This window comes from Pimephales promelas, chromosome 18 (genome assembly GCF_988280905.1).
Source record: "Pimephales promelas chromosome 18, fPimPro1.hap1.1, whole genome shotgun sequence".
Classification (NCBI taxonomy): domain Eukaryota; kingdom Metazoa; phylum Chordata; class Actinopteri; order Cypriniformes; family Leuciscidae; genus Pimephales; species Pimephales promelas.
This window is the reverse complement of record NC_142786.1, coordinates 32,977,827-33,001,743: the sequence shown is the minus strand read 5'-3', so window position 1 is coordinate 33,001,743 and position 23,917 is coordinate 32,977,827. Positions and strand designations below refer to the sequence as shown.

Genomic DNA, 23,917 nt, shown 5'->3' with positions numbered 1-23,917 from the left:
TAAATTTAGCTGTATTTTTGGCTAAAGTGTCACAGTTTATCTCAGAGGATGTAACGTTTATCAAACGGTCATGGTCCTGTTGTGAATAAACGTAGAGGGCGGAGCTAGTCAAAGGCGAAAGAGGTGGAGAGCCGTAGGGCAGCGAATGGGCCGCGAGTCCTCTGAAGGCGAATAATGTGACACTTCTCCAAAATGCTACAGTAAAATGGTTTGAATTAAACCTAATAAGGCTACTGGTCCAGTCCAGATGGCCTCATGGGTGTATTGTTCTGAAAGAGTGTGCAGAACAACTTGGGCATGTATGTACTAGGATGTTTCAGATCTTTTTAGATTATTGTTTTGTGCCATTAGCATCGAAAAACACCACACTGTAAAAAAAAAAAACATGCCCATTTGCACTGGAAAAAAATATTGATGGTTTAACGTAAAAAAGTAAGTAACCTGGTTGCCTTAAAATTTTAAGTTGATTGAACTGGAAAAAGTGAGTTAATACAATGAAGGAGATTAATTTAACCATCAGAAACTCTAAAATAATAAGTTATCTCAACTAAATAAATTATTATAAAGTTGATTTGACAAAAGAAAATATGTTGTGATAACAAATCTTGAAAATATTTTTTTACAGTGCATGCCTCCCTAACCTTATTACATAAGGCCCAACATCATTTAGATCAAACAAATGCTCATGTCAAAATTCTTTTTATGGATTTCTCATCAGCATTCAACACTGTACAGCCATACATTTTAAAAGAAAGGCTGCGAGACTTAGGTGTATGCAGCTGGTTAATTTTATAGATAGACTGTGTTGATGCTACCAAAATAAGCAATTGGCTTTACAAATGCATTTATTTTTTACTTGCAGTCCTAATTATGGACACTAGATGGCATGCGTGATTTGTGGGAAGTTCCACACATCAGCTGCCCTTCCAGGAATTCATGTCCTGCTGTGAATGCTATCCACAGGGGTTTTATATAGTCAAATAAAATTAAAACCATAAACATTTTCGTCACTTTCATCAAAAACTATAGACATAAACAAAATAATAAAAATAACAAAACACACCACAAAAATGACTAAAACTTTAACTAAACTTTAGCATAGAAATAAACATATTTGCAAAACAACAGTGGTCAATGATGCAAAAATATCTGCAGTGCAGCAAAGACTCCAGACAATGTGCGAGATCAGGGATGGTTGTAACATTTTTGACCTTTCTGTCTTTATCTTGGAGTACTTTTAAGCCAGTGTGTTCAAAATGTGATTCAAACTAGTAAGTGTCTGCTATCAAATGACAACTTTAATCTTTGCAACACAAACAGAAAATTCATGGGTTAGTTCCAAAAAAAAAAAAAAAATGAAAGTTTTTTCAAAAATGTAATTATGATAAATAAATGAATAAATAAATAAATAAGCATAATATACATGTAGAAGAAGGGATTTATTATGGCAATCTGGCAACCTTTAATTTTTGCTTGCAAGCTCGAGCTTTTCCTTGTCACATGATCTGCCAGACTGCCAGCCATGGAAGAGAACGAACCGCCACAGGTTTGCAGAGGAGGAATTTCAGGTGAGACACCTGGCAACCCGTGATCTCGCACTTGATCAGAGAAACCTGACTGTCAACGAACTGCCGCGGTCGATAAACACGAGTTGACACTGGGTTAACCGAACTAACTCAACCTACAACCTCGCCATGAGGGGGTTTTGGATTAGGACATATTAATCCATGAACATTTCGGATCTTTCTTTGTTTCATCTTATCTCATTTTGGGAGTTTGTGGATCTCACAGAGTTTGACTGACAGCCGCAAGGTTAACCACGGGAACCCGCGTTTAAAACTCTTCACGGCTTAAGAAGTTTAATGGAGGGATTTTATTAGCACATTCACACAGGTAATGTTTTTTTTAACTTGTATAAATGTCGTCATTTATAATAAAAGGTGATGTTTTAATGTTTTGACTTGGTGTGAAACATTAGCCGCTAACTCTGCTAGCAGCTCAACAACCTGTTGCTGTTTCAAAACACCATCAGCTGAGCAAACCAGGAAACAATTAACAATAATAAACAATTTAAAAAAGAATGTAAACACCAGAAACAAATATTTTTTTTTAAATCAAACGTCTAGGGAATAATTGTTTAAATAATGTTGTCATGTAATTTAGTTAATGATAAAGTGACGTATGTTTTGAGTCAGGTTAGCATCCGTTCTGTGATTCACTTTTTCACCATGTGATCATCGACACTGATTTATAGTTTATGTTGAGTATGTTTATGTTTTGTAACTCGGTTAGATTAACGTTAACTCATTTGTCGTTGACATTCATTGCATTCTCCACATGGTTTCAGTTGGCCTGGGCAAGTTTCAGCAGGCACAGGTGATGTTCAGGTAGAAACTCACAGAAATAGCAACCTCAGGGTTTGTTTTCTGCCAGATACACATACTGCAGAAATCTGAATAACTGGTGCTGTTCTGGCATCTCTATTTATTGTAAAGTTCAGGACAAGTCAAAATGATGACAAAAAAATCTTTTGTCATAGTTATTATTACATTTAAAGTCATAACTTGTAATGTGAAAACAGAACTTGGCTGGTGGTGGTGTCCATCTTAATACTATTGAAACCCATTTCTGCTTTGGAAAATCGTCATTATTTCATACTAAGATATAAATATGAGATTTAAAATGTGAAATGATGACATACTAAGTCATAACTTTTCATTTGTGTGCCATAGTTATGAAATTACAAATGACCATATCAAGATAAGAGACATCCATAAAGTTATTTCTTTTTGTCTTATTGATTGTCTTTGGTTTTTGATCTCATAAGTATCACTTAGCATGTCATAATTATCATTTAGTAGGCTATGTCATAATTGTAACTTTATCTCATAATTTTGAATTAATGTCGTAACTATGGCAAAAAGTCAAAATTACGAGTGTGTCAATTTAAACTTCTTATTCTCATAATTATAACAGACTTGGTAGTATGTAATAAATTTGACTTTCATAGTGTCCGTCCAGTAAAGGCTATACCATAGTTTTAGCTGTAGAGCTCATAAATTTGACTTTTCGCATCAGATTCAACATTTTAATCTCATAAAGGACTTTGTAGTTTGTTATAATTTATCTGATTTATCTAATAATTATTGTCTATAAGATTGTCAGAATTATTACAATTTATGTCATCATTAAGATTCACCAAAGCAGGATTTTTTTTATGTTGTGGAAATGAGTTTCCATAGAAAGCAGAGTGGACTCGAGGTTAATCATAAATGAAAACTGTGGCTGTGTGTCCTGCAAATGTTGCAGTGATTTTGTTCAGTAAATGGCCTAGTTCAAGCTTGATTATCTCTCATTTAACCTCGATCCATCTAGTCAGTGCATCAAACAATGACTGTCAGACAATGAAGGATTGTTTAGTTGAGGTCAGAGCACTTGATGCTCTTTAGACTGATGAAGTGGACTGTGAGCTTTAGTCATTTTAGCTCTCTGAGCAATTTAAGGTTTTGTCTCAGGCTATAGGGGCTTTCGTCCTTAATGGTAGAAGTACCCACCTTTTGGTGTGTTTGCACCGCAGGAACAGGGAATGATTTAATTCCTGCCCTGCCGGAATAAGATTTTGTACAATTTAAAGTTAAAGGCCCACTCAAATCAAGAAGTTTTTGTAAGCTTTTAGTAATATGAATATGTTAAACTTAAAGGAGTAGTTCACTTTTGAAAAATCTTTTGCTGAAAATTTACTCACCCCCATGTCATCCAAGATGTCCATGTGTTTCTTTCTTCAGTCGAAGGTTTTTGATGAAAACATTCCAGGATTTTCTCCATATAATGGACTTCAATTGGGAACCAAACGGTTCAAGGTCCAAAAGACAGTTTCAGTGCAAACTACAAACTGTTCAAAGGCGAGCATTTGAGCTTATAAAACTTAAACTTTGTTATCTATTAATTAAATGAGCACTCGTTTCGCTAGATAAGACCCTTATTCATCGTCTGGAATCGTTTAAAGCCCTTTGAACAGTTTGCAGACTGACAGTCTCAGGCTTTTAGATCTGTGCCATGTGTTTGTATGTCTGGGGCTTGTTTGAGCTAAAATCTAGCTTGTACTTTAAACTCTCACAGCTATGTAAATACTGCACTGACACCAGGTCACTTTACACAACCAGTCAGTCCAGTTCCGTCTCATTTTTGTCAGGCTTTGGCACGGTACAGTTTCTTTACTGTGGGCTGTTTGATTCATTAATGTGGTTGGTTATATCTTTTATTCTTTTTATAATCATATCCCCGCAGTTAACATTATGCTGTTGACATCATCACATGCACGTTCACAGCACTGCCTGTCCCGTGATTGCTCTTGCGTTTTGTACAGTGTCGGTAAAATGGCGGCCCAAGGTGTTTTTTGCTCTCGAGGGAGGTGATGCAAAGCTGCAGGAGTGTCAGTGTATCTTCTGTTTTTAATTCAAGTGTTGATCATTTTTTTAAAGGTCCCATGACATGGGGTTGTTTTATTATTTTATAATATTTCCTGGGTTGCCCTTATAATGTTAGTATGTTTTTTAGATCAAAAATAGTCATAATTTAGAAATAAAAGGCATTTTTTCGCCTCGAAGGGGCGTGTCTGCTGTAGGATTCAGTGTCTGTGATTGGCTGACAACATGCTTGCATATGAAATAGCAACGTATTACATGTGAAACTCTCTCGAATACTTTTACAACAGTTATTATTCATTTTTACTATTACAGCTATTGAGATTAACGAATCATGATAATTTTTTAAAAAGAATTTACACTGTAAATAAATATTGTTGGTTTAACTTAAAGTAAGTAACCTGGTTGCCTTAAAATTTTAAGTTCATTGAACTGGAAAAAGTGAGTTAATACAATGAAGAAGAATGATTTAATCATCAGAAACTCAAAATTATAGGTTATCTGAACTAAATAGATTATTTAACTTGATTTGACAAAAGAAAAAATGTTGTGATTACTACACTGAAAAAAAAAATATTGTTGGTTTAACTTAAAGTAAGTAACCTGGGTTGCCTTAAAATTTTAAGTTGATTGAACTGGAAAAAGTGAGTTAATACAATGAAGGAGATTAATTTAACCATCAGAAACTCAAAATAATCTCAACTAAATAAATTATTATAAAGTTGATTTGACAAAAGAAAATATGTTGTGATAACAAATCTTGAAAATATTTTTTTAAAGTGTAGAGTATTAATAGACTGTTATGGTTAGGTGTAAGTAATTCACATACTGTACATGCAAAGTTACTTATCTATTCCCATCACATAGAATGTTGCTGTGATGAGCATTGAGCAGCAGAGGACAGGCCGTTGATCGCGAGAATCTTATCATTTGCAACGCAGTTCTTATCATTGAAGATCTTATCATTGCAACGCAGTTTCTGCTCTCTCTAATGCTTTCACCAATGCAGACACGATGATGTACAGTAAGAGCTTTGTTATGCAGTGTAACGTGCCTCTTTGATTTCATAACGAGTTGTCCAGATAAATTCACGCCGTGTGGAAAGATTGTTCTTTGATCACTTTCTGTATAATTTGTTCACAATTTAAATACAATTACAATTCATAATGATGTGAAGTTGACATTTTAGTGACTGGCTTGACTTACTGATGCATAAACAGTATTGGACGATTTTGAGGGAGAGATTACCAGTCTGAACCTGAACAATTAGGCTACACATCAGAAATTGTTGCTTGGTAGCTTGATCGATTTATTTTCCGAGGTTCATCAAGGCCAGCTCTGTGTTGGCCCAAGTTGAGGAAACAGTCGTCGGTGAAATGTTTGGACCAGAATTCGGGAAGTTATGTCGGCGCATTTCCAGAGAGAATAAAATTAACCCATTGTTTCTTCAGAGGCTCGGATGAAGGAACTAAAAACTACTTTTGTGTTTATTTGTACATCCGAACACTGAGCAACTGCCATGCTTTTCTCATTTGCAAGCCATGATATTTCTCAAGGAAAAACTCAAATCGTGCTTGCGCGTTCGTAGTTCCTAACTTTCTCATGGGCGAGACAAATTCTGGGCGGGCAAAGCAGAGAAGGGGGAGGTTACCTTTTCTCTTCATGATGTCATACGGAGGAGATTCAAGATCAGCGCATGAAAATTTCATGTCATGGGACCTTTAAGGCCATGTGTCCATCAAAGCGTTTTTAGGCAGCTGAAAACGCTAGACGCTCTGCTGAAGACGCCGTTCTTTGGGCGCTTGAGAGCGTTTTGGCAGCGCAACGTTTTTTTCCGTTGAGATGTTTCGTTGCTATGATACAGAAAATCCGCAGCAGTTGAATGTTGTGACAGTTGGTCGGTGTGGTATTAGTCCCGCCCCTCCTCCACTGTGATTGGACGGCTGGGTAAAAAGTGCCAGTGATGAGCGCTGCGTTTTATCCAAAGTTGAACATTTTTCAACTCCCAGCGACCAGTAAAAAAAGCACCCATTACAATTTTCTAGGCCAATCCCGATTTCCGATTTTTTTTATTTTTTTTTTAGTTTGACCTGCCAATACTGATTTTAGCTGATTCCGATTTCATTTTTTCAAACCACTTTATAGCACACACAAATATTTATTTTCTATCTTCTCTTTAATAGAACATTTTGCATAGAGCTTTTTTCTTTTTTTAAAGGTAATCGCTATAAAACAGAACTATAAATGACTCCTGGTGTGGGAAATTCAAACACATCTAAAGCCAGGCTAAACAGGACAAGTGGAGTATGTGCAGGGAAATGATTGGGAAATTATAAAAACAAGTTTAAATGGGTAAATTTTCTATAAATATTTTTGAGTCTTTTAAAAAAAATTTGTAATAATAACTAAGCCTACCCTACTTCAGTTCTTGTTAAGAAACACAGCAGACATGCTTTTTGTCCATCAAAAGTGTGCTTTCACTTTAATTGAGCACAACGCTGCTCCCGCTTTCAGTGCCATCTCTAAATGGATATATTATAATGGACCTTGTCCTTGAATGATAATTGATAATTGAATAATGATTTTAGTGTTAGTTTCTGTTCAGTGTTTGTAAAGTACTTTTTAAAGTGTTTAGAAAATGGGCTGGGCTGCCAGAGAATTGTCAGACCTGTAACAGTCGGGTTTTCCTTGGAGGTTATTTGTCTTAACATGTCCTCTGTGAGCATGAACTGTTCAAGCTAACTTCAGCTGTGCTGCATTTTTTTTTTTTTTTTCAATTACTGTTCAGGAGTTGTCAGACCAGTTTGTCAGGCCTTAGAAATTTGTTCTTAGAAAGTTCTTTTTTGTTCTTTGTCAGGCCTTAGAAAATTGAAGAAAAGGCCTCAAAACCTTGATGTTGTGCTCCATCTGCACTGTTTTATTTACATGTTTATTTATTTATTTTCGGTTCACTTTGCCATCCATTACTGTGTTAATGAAGATCAATGTTGGTCGAGTCACTTGTTGATGCGTGTTCTTACAGAAATATCTGAACACATGGGTTTCAGTCTTTATCTCAGCTGTGGAAATCAAAAACAAGATATTTTGACGAATACCTGGATTAATAAATGATTAAAAAAAACATTTCTTTCAAATATTCAACAAAGAAACATGAATAAGGGTCATTTTAGACCCTTGTTGTGCATTAGAAGGGTAGTGACACAAAAACGATTTTTATTCGAAAAGTAAGAAAAGAAAAATTTAAATAAGGATTTGTAATGTATACCTGCATACTGAATGATGAAATTAATTTCTTGCAAAGATATTGAAAATGAAAACTCAGTCGGGTCTATTTAGTTCCATGCTGTGCTTCAAAGGGTTAAGAAAGTCATTAAAAAAAAAACTATTAATCGAACAATTGATTTTTTTGTTTGTTTTTGCTCAGCTCCAATCATAATGCTGCTTCTTGTCCGGGTGCTGCACTGCGCTCACAGTAGTAGACTGATGCTGCGATGATTGAAGAAGGTGAATCAACCCCACATTGATTAATCGTTATTGATTAATCATTAAGAGCTAGTTGTGATTGACTTGCCTGTGAACACCTACCTTACTCGATCACATGTGACCCAATAATATCCGAGATGCCCTAGTGACAGTGTGACACTTCAATCAGCTTGAGCAGTTGAGGGATCTAGATTAGATCTGTTATCCTTCATCCTGTTCTGGGTGGACGGGATATTTCACATCTGCTGTCCCAGAGTTCATAGTGCACTTTAGTTCTGGCGCTACAGGGAAGGGGACTGAGACGGATTCCACTTAAAGAGGCTTATTAAGCCTGACAGCACTTTACAAACAAATGGTATGTGTAGTATATTATGTTTTAATTTTAAACTGCAACATTTTAGCATTGGTATTAAAGGGAAAATGAAACTAAAATTTGTTTAACTTTCTGTGGAATAGCAAAAAAAGAAAAGAAAAAAAAGAGATAATAATAATAACCTTACAATTGGTAATGTGAAAGACATGAGCAACTGTAATCAGTTACAAATAGAGTGTTGTTTAGGGTTAGTTGCTTGTAATAATGCATATAGTTATAACTACAGTAAGTAACAGGGACACTGTAAAACACCAAATAATATATTTAATTTAATAACTTTTTATTGTTATAGGCTAATTATGTTTCTACTTTGATTTGATTTGATTTTTAACAGTAGTTTTTCTCTGGCTGCTTTAACTGAGTGTCTTTTTAAATAGACATTATGATCGGAATCCAAAGAGAAACTCAGATCAGATGATGTTGGTTATGTTTAGTTATCAGACTCATCATGTAGTGGCCTGATTTATTGATACCAACTAGAGTCTAATATCCGATTAAGTTGTTAAATAATAGTTGTTGCATGCCAATACTGCTGCATTGCGTGTCTGGCTCACTCATAGGCTGTGCTAAAACAACTGCACAACCAATGGTGCGGGTGCCTGACATGCAACCAATGAGCTAGCCCTACATCAGAACCTGACAAGGGGGCGTGGCCTTACTCAAATACAAATGCAATTTTCCTCCCTCAACAAATACAAATACAGAGACAAATACCGGCTTTGCACACCCCTAGTATATATGTATGTTTAATTATAGGTACGATGTTCCCAGACCCCACTACAGGGAGAAAGGTCCCCACAGGTTCACAAAAAAAAGTTTTACAAAATAATTGCTGTTGTTTAATTTTCCGAGGAATTGCTATGCTGCTTAGTAAGCAATAATCCCGTCAGAAAAACAATTAGTGAATAGTTACAGTTATACAAGAGTCTGCAGTGACAAATATAATTAAAGATTATTCATTGCAATTTTGGACATGTTTTAGCAAATACACGTGTTTAAATGCATGCCATCACATGAAGGCCTGTCTGTACTGTCAAACATATTACATTTTCTGGAGTTTCAGAAAGTGACAGAAAACATCTAGGATGTTTTTGAAAAAAAAAAAAATGGTTTTGGTAAAATCCCAAAAAAATTATTTTAATTTTTTTAAAGTTGTAATAGCTAATGGCATAATTTTTATGTTACATATATTTAATGTTATATAATTTACGTTCAATAATAAATAGATTTAAAATCTAAAAATTAATTACAAAATATTAAGAGTAAATATTAAAATATACAAAAAAATGTGTTGTTACCTCTATTTAGAAGTTATTGAAATAATAGTTGGGAATTCGTTCTATATTGTCTACCTTGTTCTTAAATGGGTGCAAGTTTTTATTTTTTATTTAATTATTTAATTTGAGAGAGTTTTATCATGTGTTGGAATGTTGTGTTAGTTTTACCAGATAAAAGACTGCAGTTATTACATGGCCAGTTGATTGATTAAGAATAATTTCAAATCAATATTTAATATCTATGTATGTAATTGGTTAGTAGTATAATAGTATGTACATAATAATAATAAAATAGTCAGTCACACACAAAACAAGTCTTTAGGGTGATACCATCTGCTTTGTTGTTGCTGCATGTTTATTTTGCGATAATGATGTGTTGTCTGTACATTATCCTTTACTTGCATGTTGGCTTCATTCATGGGTTCTTGTTGTGTCAATCAATGTGAGGTCTGTTGTTTTAAATACATTGCAGCCATTTGTTTTTACAAATCAAGTCATCCGTCTTTTATTTCCTCAGGATCCTCTACCTGCTGCTGTGTTCTTGACGTGGGAATGGAAAACCGAGGTAAGACAATGGAAGGATAATCTTGTAAAAAAGTCAGAAGAAAATTCAAGGGTGATGTGGATTGAATTGGTTTTGGGATGCAGCTGTAGTCAATTTATCCGTTTTATATATTTGGATATTCCACATCTTGTCCAAAACATGCACAGAGCACTGAGTAGAGTCAAAATAAAATTATAGTTTTTCCAAAAAAAATATTCATTATAGCCTATTTGAATTTAGCTATTTGTCGTTCCCCTAGAATAGTTTAACTTCCTCCTTCATATAAAACACTGTCTGGTTAAGAGTGTAGTTGGTGATAGTGTTACATTATAAAATCACTGACCTCATAAGGAATGTTAGCCTCATAAAGAAGGTTGACCATGTGACGCATAGGTGTGCTGGCTCTCGAATGAGATATCTGATCACGCTTTGCCCAGTCGGCACACCCACAGGTGAAACTCAGCGCTTTTCATTTGCCACGTTGTAGCTTTGTTTTTCTGTGGGGAATTTTACCTTTATGGACAAAGAGAGTAACTCTGAGGAAGAGGAGTATACCTCATCATCAGGTAGGAAAAAGGTTGTTTGCTGAACTTCAATGTCTACAGAGAGGAACAGGGTAAATATCTGTTGTCTACCGTTGAGGGTCAAGTGCTTTTCTTTGATAACCTTGAGGAACATTTATAAATAGAAGCAGCCTTTCATTTTTTTTGTTGGTATTTTCATATTTTAGGTTATTAATTTTAAAAGCGATGTATTCCTTTTCATTTAGCCATGTAGCCTACAGTAGGTGTTATGCAACAGCACATATGAGCATGTACAACTGCACACCATAAATGGCTGTGTACTTTAAAAACTATTTATTTTTACAAAGAAATTCTTTGTTTATTCCATTTCAAAAATCTCTCAACTGATTTCAGATTACATATATATATTAATTTAGAGAACAATATATCTGATTATTTGACCATGTGATACCTTTCAAAGTGTACTGTGTCAGTATCATAGTACAGTGGTGATTGAGATTAAAATGCGCAATCAAGTTTCATCATTACTTAAATGTTTGGGCTTAGTATGACTTTTTTTAAAGACATGTATACTTTTATTCAGTAAGGATGTATTAAATTGATCAAAAGTGAGAGAAAAAAACATTTAGTGTTACCATTTTTTTTAAAAAAACTGTTGTTTTAAACTTGAACAAAAGACAAAATGGTAACACTTTACAATAAGTTTTCATTTGTTAGTTAATGTATTACCTAACATGAACTAACCACGAGTAGTAGCCTACATTTGTTAATCTTTGTTAACTTTAGTTAATACAAATACAGCTGCTCATTATTTGTTCATGTTACTTCACAGTGGATTAACTAATGTTAACAAATATGTCTTTTGATTTTCATAGTTAGCAAATGTTGAAATTAACATTAACAAAGATTAATGTTGTTGAATTGCAGTTAATTAGTTTGTGTCAATTTATTTAACTAATGAAACCTTTAGTAGTATTTTGCTAATTCTTGCTTGATTACTATTTATTCCCTTTCTATATTGCTACATAGATTATTTTTTTTACAGGATCATTTAAAATGAACAAAAATGTGTTAAAAACCCCCACATAGTATGTTACAAAGCATTCTATGATAGGTATTGTAAGTTATACCATGTATAAAAGCATATTGTTGATACTTTTTGTTAGTAATGAAAGTTATATTCATGGACTGTGGCAGGAAGTGGATTTACTCTTTACTTACATGAGTTTCTGCTGTGATCTGGAAACAGTCCAAGAGATTTCCTTGATGGGATTTACTAGCCTCAGTGTTTTGGCCTGTTTTCTTCCCGTGACTCTTGTCCTCAGCATTGGGACAGAGAGAGACATACCAGGACAGCAGATAGGGAAAGAACAGGGATACAGATAGGGTGTTGTGTCTAATGCTGGGACAGATCACATACCGGTAGTTGTGTTTGTTTAATAGATTTAAGGGACATTGGTGAATTCCTTTAGAAAGTGAGCATCTTTTTTCATATCATATCAATCATACATCACCGCCACGTTATCTGAATCTAAATGTTACCTTGACAACAAAGCAGAAAATGTATTGGACTTGGTCTATAGTGGTCTATAGCGCTTAGATTGTTAAGAAAGGGCCCTTTATGTTATCGTTATCAGCCCAATAAGAAGATTTGGCCGATATATAAAAGCAGATAAATAATGGATTATTTCCCACTTCAGATGTGCACTGTTCACCATGGTGGTTTTAAATTGCTTGAAATAGGAATCACTTAAAAAAAAAGAAAAGAAAATACAGTTTAGTCCAACATGTACGGCACAAGTCTGTCATATAGACTACATGAAATTATAATGAGAACATTATAATTGTGTGTTTACTGGTGAGACTTTTGTTTTTGCTATCAGGCTCTCAAAAATGATATAAAAATGTGGATTTAGGTTAGAGCCCGACCTATAAAGGATTTTGAAGGCCGATACCGATACAAATATTTTTGTGTTTTAAAATCCGATATATCGGCCGATATTTTTATTTTATTTATTTTTTTAAACTGGACATGATTAGTCACAAATGTTGTCCTGCTTATTTGAGTTAAGAGAACTGATGGGGATGTTCTTTTAATTTTTATTCAAGCGATGTATGTATCATGACCAACTCAACGAGTGTTGCCAACAGGAACGGTGTAGAGTGCCCTCTGGTGGACAAACTATACAACTCCAACACTCATGACATGGTTCAAGCGTGTTTCGTCCGTTTTTATTTTATTTTTGAAATATTCATTTATCGGCCATTATAACTGCCGATATCGATAGTTTGGAAAATGCCTAATATCGGCCGATAATATCGGTCTGCCGATATCGGTTTGGCTCTAATTTAGATTTATCAACTTTCCAACTTTCAAGTATAAGGAATTATTGGTATCAGCCAAAATTTTCATTTCGGTGCATCCCAGTGGCTACAAAGAAATCTCGTCTAACGTATCATTGATTGTGTTGGTTTTGACGGAATTTTTATGCATAAAATATGTATTCTGATTCTGACATTTTTGGTTTATTTTTGTAATCTTAATTTTGTGATCTTTTTTTGATAATTTTGGCATTAGATGAAGTGTTAATTGAGTGATCGTGAGAGGAGTCCCTGCATTGTAAAAACATGTTGCTTTAAGAAGGTATTTCTACCTTTGTTGTTGTAACCTAATTCAATCAGGTTTATTTAACATAAAACAAGGGAATGCTGTTTTAACTTAGTTACATTGAGACAATATACATTTTCCAATAAATCTCAGGATGAACACATTCGACTTATACGCACCAGAGGGCAGTACAGTCATGACTCGTGTCATCTAGTCGTCCAGTTTGACTCATATGCTGATGTAATATATTATTTACTTTACAAGTGATTTTTAGAAAAAATCTTCTTGGTTGTTTAAAACATTAATGCTATTATCAAAGTATGATAAAATGCTGTTTAATTTTGTATTACAAAATGGTACATTTTTACATGATTTGTTAGATTTAATTAACCCTTAGCATATTTTTGACTCATATATTAGGTAAAAGGAAAGACATTTCATCAGGTTTCTTGCACAATTAACTACCAATTGATCTTGTGAGGATCTAATCTTTAAGCAAATTGTTGCTTCAATCATCTTTTAAATTAGTCACACGGGTTCACAAAGATTTGGTCTGAAGCAAAATAATCATTAAAAATCCTCATCTACTGTTCACAAATTACCGTAAAAGACATTTTTTTTGGTCCAAAGGTGTTGTGAGAACTCTGTTTAAAAAAGAATTTGCTTTGCATGGCCTTTAATTGTTTTCCTTCCTGTAATGTCCTTTACTGGTGCAGAAATGCCCTGGGGAATTCACCCCATATGTTTTAAATGCTCCTCTTCACCTCAACAGTTTCACTGGTCTTTCTTCTGTCATTATAATCATATGCTAATGTCCAGTGAGTCAGCAGTCGAGCAGCACAATGAACTCAATGCATCTAAAGCCTTTATCAAAAGCACAACTAGCCAAAGCAATTCAGAGTGGGGTGTTCAGTATGAACAATTCTGCATCAGTCATTGTATATCAAAGGTACGGTTACATATTGATAGCTATGGTGTTTTTAGCTGAAAATACAATCTTGGAAATACTACAAAAGGACAACTACAATATGTGAACCAAATGTTTAAAATTCATAGCCATTAAGATTGTTGAGACTGACATATGTGTTGCACCTTGAATGAGACTAGTTTTTGTGCTTTTGAGTTAATGATTAATGTTCGGATAAATTGCTTTATATTTAAATTGAATTTAATTGGAGTGATTTTAACACACGGTGTCCTTCAGATGGCACTAGTCTAAGTCATTTGGCTTTTACTGCAATACGTAGAGCTAGTGGAAATGTGCGTGTCAGCCGGTTTCTGATTTACAGTTTCTGTTTTTGTAACTGTAGAACAATAGAGCTAATAATGAATAAGCTTCGAATTACCGGAAGGCTTGTTTACTGTCGTATACGTTTCTCTCACATCTATTAAATGCACAGCATGCAAGTTTAGCTGCTAAAGGTTGCTTTTTCAAAAAAACAAACAAAAATAATAAAGGCGTAGCTTGATGACGCTGTAAATGAGCATGGGATCATGGGAGTTGTCGTCTTCAGAAATCATGTCATGTTCATGGCATAGGTGAGCTAATGTATGATAGTTTTGTGGTTTTAAGCAGGGCAGGGCCGGATACGTTTTACTCTACTGTTTTTAATTATGCTTAAATGTTGCAGTCGGCCACTGACGCTCCTTTCGTTTTGTTGATTGTTTATTGCGATTAAACTTTTCTTCCCTGATCTTTGTTACAGTAAAGTTTGATCACTTAAATTCTAGGGGCGTGATGAGACGCTTATCTCACAAGATGAGACGAGACACGAGATTGGACTCACGAGAACAAGACAAGACGAGATTTTTGTTCAGTACTATCCATTACAAAATTCATGTCTGGAAAAATAGTCTGCAAGCGCATTTTGAAATGTTTTAGCTAATAATCTTGTAATTAGAGCCAGACAGATATATCGGCAGACCGATATTATCGGCCGATATTAGGCATTTTCCAAACTATGGGTATCGGCAGTTATAATGGCTGATAAATGAATATTTCAAAAATAAAATAAAAACAGACGAAACACGCTTGAACCATGTCATGAGTGTTGGAGTTGTATAGTTTGTCCACCAGAGGGCACTCTACACCGTTCCTGTTGGCAACACTCGTTGAGTTGGTCACGATACATACATCGCTTGAATAACAATTAAAAGAACATCCCCATCAGTTCTCTCAAATAAGCAGGACAAAATTTGTGTCCGGCAGAAGTTTCCTTGGCCAGTTATATTGAAAATGCATGTTTTACAATTTGCAGTATGACGTAAACCATCGCTAAATTATGGTTCATCATAGACTAGCTAACCATAAAGCTAGCTAATGCCACTATCATCACTCTGTTCTGTTGTCACAATAAAAGAAACTTTTAGAAAGTTTCTTTTTAAAATGCATTATCATATTATTTTGGTTAAAACTCATAAATAACTACAAATAACTAATCTTAAGGAAATCTGTTAATGTTTTGTTACGCCTTTCTGAAATAAATTTTTTTTTAAAATATCGGCCGATATATCGGCATATCGGATTTTAAAACCAAAAAATATTTGTATCGGTATCGGCCTTCAAAATCCTTTATCGGTCGGGCTCTACTTGTAATGCGTGTTATTTCATATCTACTTTATGAGTATGAATTATCAAATGCTTTGAAAGACAACAATATACAAGCGTTGTAAAAGGTTTCGCCACCAACTCAACTGACAGTCTCTTCAGTCCAGAGATAGGTTTGATTATTTGAAGACAAGCTATTGTGTGCAGACTAATTTGTGCAGCGCATCAGGAAGCTCGATTTTACTTTCACTTTCGGATTTGCGATCACACATACTGTACTCCGTCTAGGGAATGGTGGTGCTGAGCGTGTATTCTACAAGATAAGAAATGAATCACATCCGGCTGTGTGTTATGCAACAAATCCTCCGCCATCGTCACATGATCAGTGAACTGTGACTCCTGCTGCGCTGTGTGAGACTGCGACTCGTGCAGACGTTTACAATGGCTTTTATTTAATTTTTTTTAAATAGTGAAACGCCAGTGGTGGGCACCATAATGTAATATGAATGTAGCGGTGGCATATTCTTTGCTAATTTCCCTCACACTTTGCTAGTTTCACGAGTGAAATCTCGATAAACCCCTATTACATTCACATTATTTTATATTTTATCTCAAAGAATCAAGTGGATCTTGTCGTCAAGCTGATGGATCTTTTATGGATGAGTGAATGCATTGATGTTTTTAAAATGAATGTGGTGTGAAGCAGCGCGCGATTGCTAATGAGAGACAGATCTTAGCGCACACACTCAACGCGAGTCCCGCGGATATAAAGGGAAAAGGATATTTCATTCTACCAAACTGCTAAATTACTGCTCACACAGGTCAGTTTACTAGAGGAATTAAACTTGAGGTAAAGCAGCGCTCTGTAAAAAAAATATTGTTGGTTTAACTTAAAGAAGTAAGTAACCTGGGTTGCCTTAAAATTTTAAGTTGATTGAACTGGAAAAAGTGAGTTAATACAATGAAAGAGATTAATTTAATCATCAGAAACTCAAAATAATAAGTTATCTCAACTAAATAAATTATTATAAAGTTGATTTGACAAAAGAAAATATGTTGTGATAACAAATCTTGAAAATATTTTTTATAGTGTAACAATTACACTGTCACACTAAATGGCGATTTGAGTGTGTTGAATTTTGTTAGTTAGGTTGTTTGTTGGCTGTATGAGACTAACAGACATCTCGAAAGATTTTGATATTCTTTCTAGTCCTCTTTTTGTCTCAAAGTCCGCTTGCCATGGTCCATAATGTTTGAAGAAAACAACAACAGCGTGAGCGTCCTGCTAAGCATAACCCAGTTGTCCACGTCTGTCGCCGTGGTTACTATGGCAGTACGAGTGGAAACCGGGGGTAACGGGGATATGACGTCATTGACTAGCGTCTCCTCCTCGCCCCTGCTCACACGTCCCGTTTCCATGGTTAAAATAGCAATTTTCTTACGATTTACATTGGAAACATTGGGGATATTTTAAGTAATCAACTAAATAAAATATATATGATAATGGCTTAGTGGATTTTGGATATTTTACTGCAAAAATCCGACATATTGTACCTTTAATGTGCAACATTAAGTTGTATCCTATTATACAGTTTTATCTAGTTCATTCAACAGTCAACACTTGTCTGGCTTTTGTCTCCTGACAGCTTAAGTGATTTTATCCAAACAGTGTGCATGTGTGTGTGTGTGTGTGTCTGCCTCTGACTGGCACTAAACACAGCCAGCCTTGCTTTTCTCTCCTCCTAGTCCCAGAGCTCTTCTGTCTGATCCCAGGCTCCCACACGTAACGATAACACTAGCCACATTATGTCCTGTGTGGAGAACTCCCTTTTCCAGAAGGATTTACACGAGGTTAAATCCTAATGTAACTGGTTGAGTTCTCTTTGTTCTCAATGTCCACATATATTACAAGAAGTCACCTATGCTCACGAAGGCTTCATTTATTTGATTAAAAATCCAATAAAAACAGTAAAATTGTCAAATATTATGGCGAGACACGGCAGGCAAAAACATCGTTTTTTTTCTTGTTGTTTTTTCACTGGTCAATTTTGGGATATATTTGTCTTCAATAACATGTCTTCTTTCAGACTTGTGGTGAAAAAAAGTCCGAAATACACATTTAGGTCTTTATTTTACTACACTTTGTCTGTTTGTGTCTGTATATTTCTCATAGATTCTTCAAAAGTTGTCGTTATAAATCATCCTGCTGCTCAGCGATCGCGATCTCACACAGACCGTTAGAAAGCTCTCTTTCTCCTGTACAACGCTGTCGGATCCAAATATGTTCATTGTCTATTTATCAGTCTTTCCAAACTTTCCAGTCTTGTACCTAGTTATATTATGAAGACAATTACAGAGGGATTTGTAAATATATTATTCGTAACCTGATATATATAACATTTTATTCCAAAAAACATGGCTAAAATATTTTTTTAAGGCAATTGGCAGTATATTTTGATTTACAGGATAAGAAAAGTAGATATCGTTTTTAAAATATATGCTAATTAGTGCATATTTAATTAGATAATGCCTCATTTGCATATTTAAACATTAAATTACAGAAAACTTTTTTCTCATCTTAATGTAGGTAATCAACTGGGAAAGTTTCATGGTGATATCAAAAAATTACCCTATTCACCCTTAGTGTCTCGCTTTAATACTAGTTAAAATAACTTTTTTTTAAATCAGTTTTTTTAATGATTTTTATCACTTTGAAAGGTAGTTTTTTTTTTTAATTTTCACTGACATTACTAGACACTTGAGCCACACTCATTGCATTAGATGACAAATATCAGTATTTGTAAGTATAAGTGTAATGAACTCTCAGAAGTAACCATTCTATTATTTAATTCTTTTGGAAAGTAGACCTCTGAACTGTAAAATTGAACTGAGAAAATGACTATTTTGATATGTTGCAATCATGAGAAAGCTAGGGATGGGCAACGATTAATCGCATCCAAAATAAAAGTTTGTGTTTACATAATATATGTGTGTGTAGTGTGTATAATTAAATTGTATATATAAATGCCCACACATGCATGTATATATTTAAGAAATATGTGCATGTATATATTTTATATATATTTATTCACAATTAATATTATATATAAATATAAATATTTGATATATTAATAACACATTTTTCTTAAATATATACATGCATGTGTGGGTATTTATATATACAAATTAATTTCTTGTTTTCTGGGCAATGATTAATCGCGATTAATCGCATCCAAAATAAAAGTTTGTGTTTACATAATATATGTGTATAATTAATTTGTATATATAAATACCCACACATGCATGTATATATTTAAGACAAATGTGTTATTAATATATCAAATATTTATATATAATATTAATTGTGAATAAATATATATAAAATATATACATGCACATATTTCTTAAATATATACATGCATGTGTGGGGATTTATATATACAAATTAATTATACACACTACACACACATATATTATGTAAACACAAACTTTTATTTTGGATGCGATAAATTGTTGCCCAGAAAACAAGAAAGAATAAATTGACAATGGCCTTATGGCTTCCGTAAACAATAGATATAGTTAATATGATGAATCTTAATTGCATGGTTTCTATAATGTGTAAACCTGACGAGAACTAACTTTTACTCGCATGTTCTTGATAAGAGCGAATAGACAAAACATTAATATTCACCATATGAAAAGTATAAGTGCATATTCTCGTTAGATGTTACGAGGCAGTGGAGGAGAGTAAGACGATACCAACCACACTGTAACACTGTATTTCTTAATTTAAGTTCTCATCAGCGTAAGATAAGAGTTTTACGCCTAGGTGCTCAGCATCAATGTAAGTGTAGTGTGAGCGGTCTTCATGCTCACACACACATAAATAATCAGCCTGTGACGCCAACTCACTATCGGTCTCACTCACTGTAATTTGAGTCTATGACGTCACTTCCTGCCAGTCAAGGGCTCCACCTCGCCCCATCTCAGGTTGCAGCCTCTCTCGGGTTACACTGCGCCGTCTAATGCATTTTGGGAAATGAAGGTGTGTAGCAGCAGAGTTAGAGACTGGCTCCGACCTCCTCTGGTCCACCCAGAGTTTCCCTCTGTGAAAATCTGCCACCGGGAATGACTGGCATCCTGACCAGCTGACGTACTTCAGACAACCGGCGTGTGTTATTTATGAAGTCAGGGCTGCCGAGAGGGAGGGACCTTCATGCGTTGTTGACTAAGAGCGAGCGAATCACCAAAACAGAAGTTGTGAAGTAAGAAGGAGGGACGAAACGGTGAAACTTCTAGGATTACAGAGCGAGAGTACCTGCTCGCCGAGAATAGTGGACCTGTGTTGTGCCCTCCCTGCCGCGGGCCCCGGGACTGGCAGAGGACGGGGCACACGGGACTTGGGGGTACAGGGCAAGATTATGGGACAAGGAGCAAGTACTCAGACTTTAAACCCAAATCTTACCTACATAACCGGTGAGTTACAACTGGATTTTGATTTGAGAAACTTTTGTATGGTTTGGTTTGTAAGCGGTGCCAGAGCTGTTTTGCCAACTGTTCTAGTCTGAATTATTGCAGGTGTATGTTTGAGACAGGCAGGGGCATGGAAGTTGACGGTTGTGCAATCGGACATTCTCATGTTCCTGTCAGGCACGCTTCCTCTCGGATTAGACCTTACGAGACGATATGAGTACGTGCTTTGCTGTTGCTCTCTATAGCAGTCTCTATATTGCGTCTTTTTAATCATGTGTGAGGTCGAGGAGTTGTGTGCCGCAGGATTAAAGGAGAAATCCTTTTGATTCGGGTGGTTTGTTGTTACAGTTTTCCAACCATAGAAATTTCAGCATTATGAATTTGATTTTGAACCCAACATGCAGTCTTGCCCTTCCTTCACTGTGTGCTTTAAGACAAGACGAACAAGTGGAGGCTCTCATTCAAGTCAAGTCAAGTCACATTCATTTATATAGCGCTTTTCACAATACAGATTGTATCAAAGCAGCTTCACAGTGATAACATGAAAGTAGTACAACACAGATCAATAATATTGTTAAATATTAAATATTAAATAACCCCAACTAAGCAAGCCGAAAGCAAGGCGACAGTGGCAAGGAACCAAAACTCCATCAGATTGGATGGAGAAAAAACCTTGGGAGAACCCAGGCTCAGTCCTCCTCTGGCTTACATTCATATTGTTTATATATAAATATTAAATATAAATATATTCATATGAATTCATCATTCATAAATCTATTCAAATGTACACTGTGAAAAATGATTGTGATTTTAACGGTAAAAGACTGTAAAAATGCTACAGTGTAAAACTGTTAATTGGTTAACAGAACCTTTCTTTACTATATACGGTAAATAACTGTGATAGATCTAATGGTAAATTTCATGTAATTTTACTGTTAAATACCGTTAAATTTACAGTTTTTAAAGTGAAAACCTGTAAATTGACATTCCCACAATTCCCTGCGTGACGCTTCGCATTTGATGTATATTTTTTGTTGAAATAGCTTGTTTCTTCATAGTTTGCTTAGTCTTTTTCTAATCTGTTATGTACATTAGGGTTTTGTGTGACATTTAATGTTGTTAAATGAATGTTTATTTCATGTGTGTTACCATGATGGTGTTTAATGTTTGAGTAAATCACACTGTGCAGGTTCTATATATTAATAGTAAGACTCTTGTGGAAGAGTTGCATTGTGAGCTTCCATATATCATGTGTCTCATCACTGCTGTGATTGTTGGTTGTCAGTGTATTACAATGGTTTAAAACAGACATTAATACTTCAATTGGTTGATAATTTAACAGTATATCAGATAATAAAATACGGTTTATTTCTGTAAATTTAAGTTAAGTCTGTGAAACCTTGTTATCGTATTTTATACGGTAAAGTTCTGGCAACCACAGCTGCCGGTATTTTACCGTAAATTGAACACTTTTTTTTTTTTACAGTGACCCCATTGCATGCTTTAGTTTACATGAAAATAGTTTAATTAATGATTTGTTTCTGCATGTATAGGTGTATTGAATTAACTGGATTTTTTTTTTTTAAATTATTTTCGATATTGTCAAAAACTGGCATATTACACACATTGATTTGATTGGATCATGCAAATTGATGCAGTTGACAACTAGACACTCTGAAGTCTAAACTAAAGTCATGATGAGACCGTAATATTGTTCTGTTTGAAATGTTTCACATAATGCTTTTTAAACATTTTAATAGTACACAGAATGCTTGTATTTCCTTCCAAATATATCCATGAAATACTTTTACCAGTCAAAATACCATATTACATTTTACTATTTTATTTTAGATTTGTTTTCAATTTAAAATAATTTTGAATTGTATTCATCAATAATGCTTTAAATTATTCGAAAGTGACTGTAACAATATTTATAATGTTATAAAAGTTTTCCATTTCAGTCATGGTTTCCACAAAAAAATATTTAGCAGCGCAGATGTTTTCAGTGAATGTAATACAGTGCAAATCAGCAGATTAGAGTGATTTCTGAAGGATCATGTGGCTCTGAAAACTGATGATGCTTTGCCATCACAAGATCTTTAAATTGCAATAATATTTCTCAAAATTACTGCTGTTCTTGTATTTTTCATTCAAATAAATGCAGCTTTGGTGGGCACAAGGCTTCTTTCAAACACATTTTTAAAAAGGCGTATTATTACTGTAGCTTTCAAATAATCCCCAGTTTTTCAGTCGGTTTTCACCTTCTGATGACTTGTCATGTTGTTTTAAGGTGTTGCTGTGAATCTACTGTTTGCACAATACTCTCCACTAGTTTCCACTGATGTTTGATCATTTGATTTTACAAGTTCACCTCTGTTTATTTATACACTAAGCAGTGTCCTTGATGTACTTGTGTGAAGTCCTACCTCTACCATTAACATAGCTGGATATTACGCTCCGTGTTTTCAGGACAGTCGACTCTGATCTGATTCTCACGTTTGTCACTGATATGAGAGGAATGTTCAGCCTTCCTTACACAAAGAGCTCATTGATTGTGTGTGTTTGTCAGGTGAAGATCAGCGCTTGGGGTAGTTGGGTATATTGTGGCCTGTGCTCTTATTATGCAACGTTCACTTTGATTACTTTATTATTCCGTTTTGTCAAGGGCACGGTACCATGACAACAAGTCACATTGTTTTCTCTTGTCACCGTGCATTTCTTTTTCCAATCAACATGAGGACAGTGTTTAGTCTATTATATAAATCTGCATTGATTTTATGGGAAAAGTTGTAGAATTAATTCATTAAAAATGAGTGGTACATTAAAATAATTGTTTATAAATTAAAAATATACATTTTCACGAAACTTAGCAACTACGCAATGCCCTGGCAACAAACCACAATAGTCTAGCATTGGTTACTTTTTCTCTGGCAAGTAGGCCTACCTCTTTTTTTTTCCATTGTATTCATAATAATATTTCTAAATGTTACTGTTTTTGTATCAGATAAAAGCAGCTTTGGTGAGCATTAGAGAGACATCACAGACAGTGTGTTTCTCTCATCATGAGTATGTGACATTAAGAGCTTGTGGTCTGGAGAGATGATTGGATCTGTTTTTTTGCCTATCAGCCAAATCTTCATGGTAATTATGTGTCTTTATTGCTCAGTGGGAGGTTGTTGTAACACCGCCATGTCTTATCGTTGTCAAAGCTAGACCTTCATCAGAGGAGCTTGTAGTTTTTGATATGAAGATTTGTGTACCCTTTTTAAAGTGTTTTTGTTGGAAAATCTAGGTCTGAAGTAAACTAGGTCTCTGTGTTGTCAAACACTTCCTTTATCAGCTAAGGGCATCTATGCCAATGGAGCTGCCAAAACCCATAAACATTCCAAACCTCCCTATGTGTCATACACAACTTGCCTTGCCTTTTCTTGTGTCTCCAGACAGGTTTAACGGTCTCTCTCTCTCTCTCTCTAACTCTAATACATTATAAACATCATTTGCACTCTTTCCTGTTACAACATTTTTATTAGGGATGCACCGATACCATCTTATTCAGAATCGATTCGATCCCATACCAAAAATTCTGAGTATCGTCCGATACCGATCCGACACCAGTGCAGTTTTTTTAATCAAGTATTAGAATATAAGAATTTCTATAACTCT

The 23,917-nt window shown here is 34.8% G+C and overlaps 1 protein-coding gene across 7 annotated transcripts in view; it reads left to right on the top strand.

The window, feature by feature from the left end:
* The first annotated feature begins 1,523 nt into the window (after window positions 1–1,523).
* Window positions 1,524–23,917, top strand: part of phactr4a (phosphatase and actin regulator 4a) — a 47,563-nt gene continuing 25,169 nt past the window's right edge. For 3 of the 7 annotated variants that reach the window (XM_039653035.2, XM_039653031.2, XM_089122614.1), the window contains exons 1-2: window positions 7,901–7,928; window positions 10,075–10,122. In XM_039653035.2, coding sequence (XP_039508969.2) covers window positions 7,916–7,928; window positions 10,075–10,122 — 61 coding nt within the window. In that variant the 5' untranslated portion in view covers window positions 7,901–7,915. Of the gene's footprint in view, window positions 1,894–7,900; window positions 7,929–10,074; window positions 10,123–10,578; window positions 10,668–19,830; window positions 20,258–23,917 lie in introns of those variants that run through there. The other 4 variants (XM_089122615.1, XM_039653030.2, XM_039653028.2 and 1 more) reach the window with 4 other exon arrangements.